General features: G+C 50.3%; 1 protein-coding gene across 1 annotated transcript in view; it reads left to right on the forward strand.

Annotated features, from left to right (window-relative positions):
* The window catches only part of LOC104073969 (membrane progestin receptor gamma-B-like), a gene marked incomplete at both ends in the record, with an annotated part of 1233 nt that extends 878 nt beyond the window's left edge, over nt 1-355 (forward strand). The window contains one exon of the mRNA XM_009573917.1: nt 229-355. Coding sequence (XP_009572212.1) covers nt 229-355 — 127 coding nt within the window. The remainder of the gene's footprint in view (nt 1-228) is intronic.
* Nucleotides 356-1842: the final 1487 nt, after the last annotated feature.

The following is a 1842-nucleotide window of genomic DNA, read 5'->3' on the forward strand; positions in this document are numbered from 1 at the left end:
CTCATGGCAGGGCGCACCTCCGGCTCCTCACGGGACGGTGTCTGCGGGAGCTGGCTCTCAGGGCGTCTGCCTGATGCACCCCTTGGCTATTTAGCTGCTCCTCTGCCTTAATTCATATCTCCCTTTCCCGAGAGTGCCCAATGCCAAGTGCCAATCTGAAGGTTCAGAGGAGGATGCTGAGGGTCCCGGCGGGACCTGGCACCCACCGGGCACCTCCTCTACCCCCAGGGTCCGCGCTGGCATACTCGGCGTACGTTTTCCCAGCAGAATGGGTCAGCAGCACTTTCCACCACTGCTACGTCCCCGTTGCGGTGTTTAACACCGTGGTTAGCACCAGTCTGTCCTGCTATTCCAGGTAAGCTTCTGCTTTATCTGCCGTGATTGCTACAGCGTAATCATTAATTAGTATTATTAATAAAGGTTTTCAATTACAGGCTGTATCGTAAAAATAAGAGCCTTAAGCTCAGGAAGGGGAAGAAGGGGACTTTTGGTTTGCGAAACGTGTTGCACGTTGGCACTAGAAGAGTTTGATGATCAAAAATGCAAAACAATTGAAGTAGCTTTAATTTTTGAAAATTCAGAAGGTAATTTCGTACGGTGCGTGCCTGGCAGGGAGATACCCACCTCCGGCGCCTTGCTTGGGCTGCTGTTTTTCTAACACAACCTGCAAAAAGGGGTGGGCTCCTGTGCACCCAGCATTCAAGCACGTGTTTAGGTTTAAACATGAGCAGGGTCCTGCCAAAGGCACGTATCAGCCCAAGTGCTGTGTGTGCGCGTGTGTGTGCGTGTGTGTTCATATGTGAGTGCAACACATTTGCAGAGGAGGAACCTCAGCATTCTGGCAGCCGATTGCATCATTTTTAAAGCATGAGCGGCATTGCGTGCGCGGTATTTTGTTCCTGAATGGCATTAGACAATTTGTTTGGAATAACTCAAATGTCTACACTACTCGGCTGGTTTCCAGCGATACATGCCGTGCTAGATCTCTGGCTGGTTTGGTTTTTGTTTAATTCATGGTAGATACCTCCCTGAAGGCTGTGTTTGTAAAGCACTCGTGTCTGTCATTGCGATGACACACAGTTTGCTTTGCAAAATGTACAATTCCTGTTTCCACAAGTAGTGTGAATCATTTGCCATTATCCCTTCCTTGTATTTTGGGGTGTCTTTGACATGTGGCCGCCTGTCGCAGCACCACATAACCCCGGAGGACCCTTCCTCCCCGGCTGCCGTGGCCCGGGCAGCCCCCCCAGACCCCCCCCAGCACGGGGCTGTGTTTCGATGCTCGGCAGGGGGAAAGATGCTCCCACGCCCTGGCAAACTCAGCCGGAAGAAATCACGCTGCCCGGCTGGCTCTGCTGCAGGAGAGGGTCTGCTGCAGGGTGGGATGCAGCTGAGCATCGCCATGTCTTCCCGAGAGGGAGAGTGCTAAGCTCTCGATATTCCTTACGGATCCTGCAAATTTGGCTCGTTTAAGTGTCTTTTGAGTACGGGAGGATTTACTCGCCTTTTGGTCTGTGGGTTACTCACTGGAGTAACTCCCTGGGTTGGAAGATTTGGACCTATCCTTGGTATTACCAAGCAGTACTGCAAACGCGAGGATCTCTCTTGGATCACTCGGTGGATGATGCCAGTTGGGGCTTGGTATTTTTTCCTTATATTCCTCATTTCTTTCTCTTTCTTTTTCTCTCTTTTCCCCCCTCTTATTTTTGTCTTGTGCGTCTCTTTACTGTCTCATTAGATGGGCTTAGCAAATGAAGCTCACTGACCATGGGCTAACCCTAGTACTTACCACTTGAAGATAACACTTAGGAAATATCAGCAACTTGAGTTCCAGATTAATTT

This window comes from Fulmarus glacialis, unplaced genomic scaffold (assembly GCF_000690835.1).
Source record: "Fulmarus glacialis isolate BGI_N327 unplaced genomic scaffold, ASM69083v1 scaffold24803, whole genome shotgun sequence".
NCBI classification, from domain to species: domain Eukaryota; kingdom Metazoa; phylum Chordata; class Aves; order Procellariiformes; family Procellariidae; genus Fulmarus; species Fulmarus glacialis.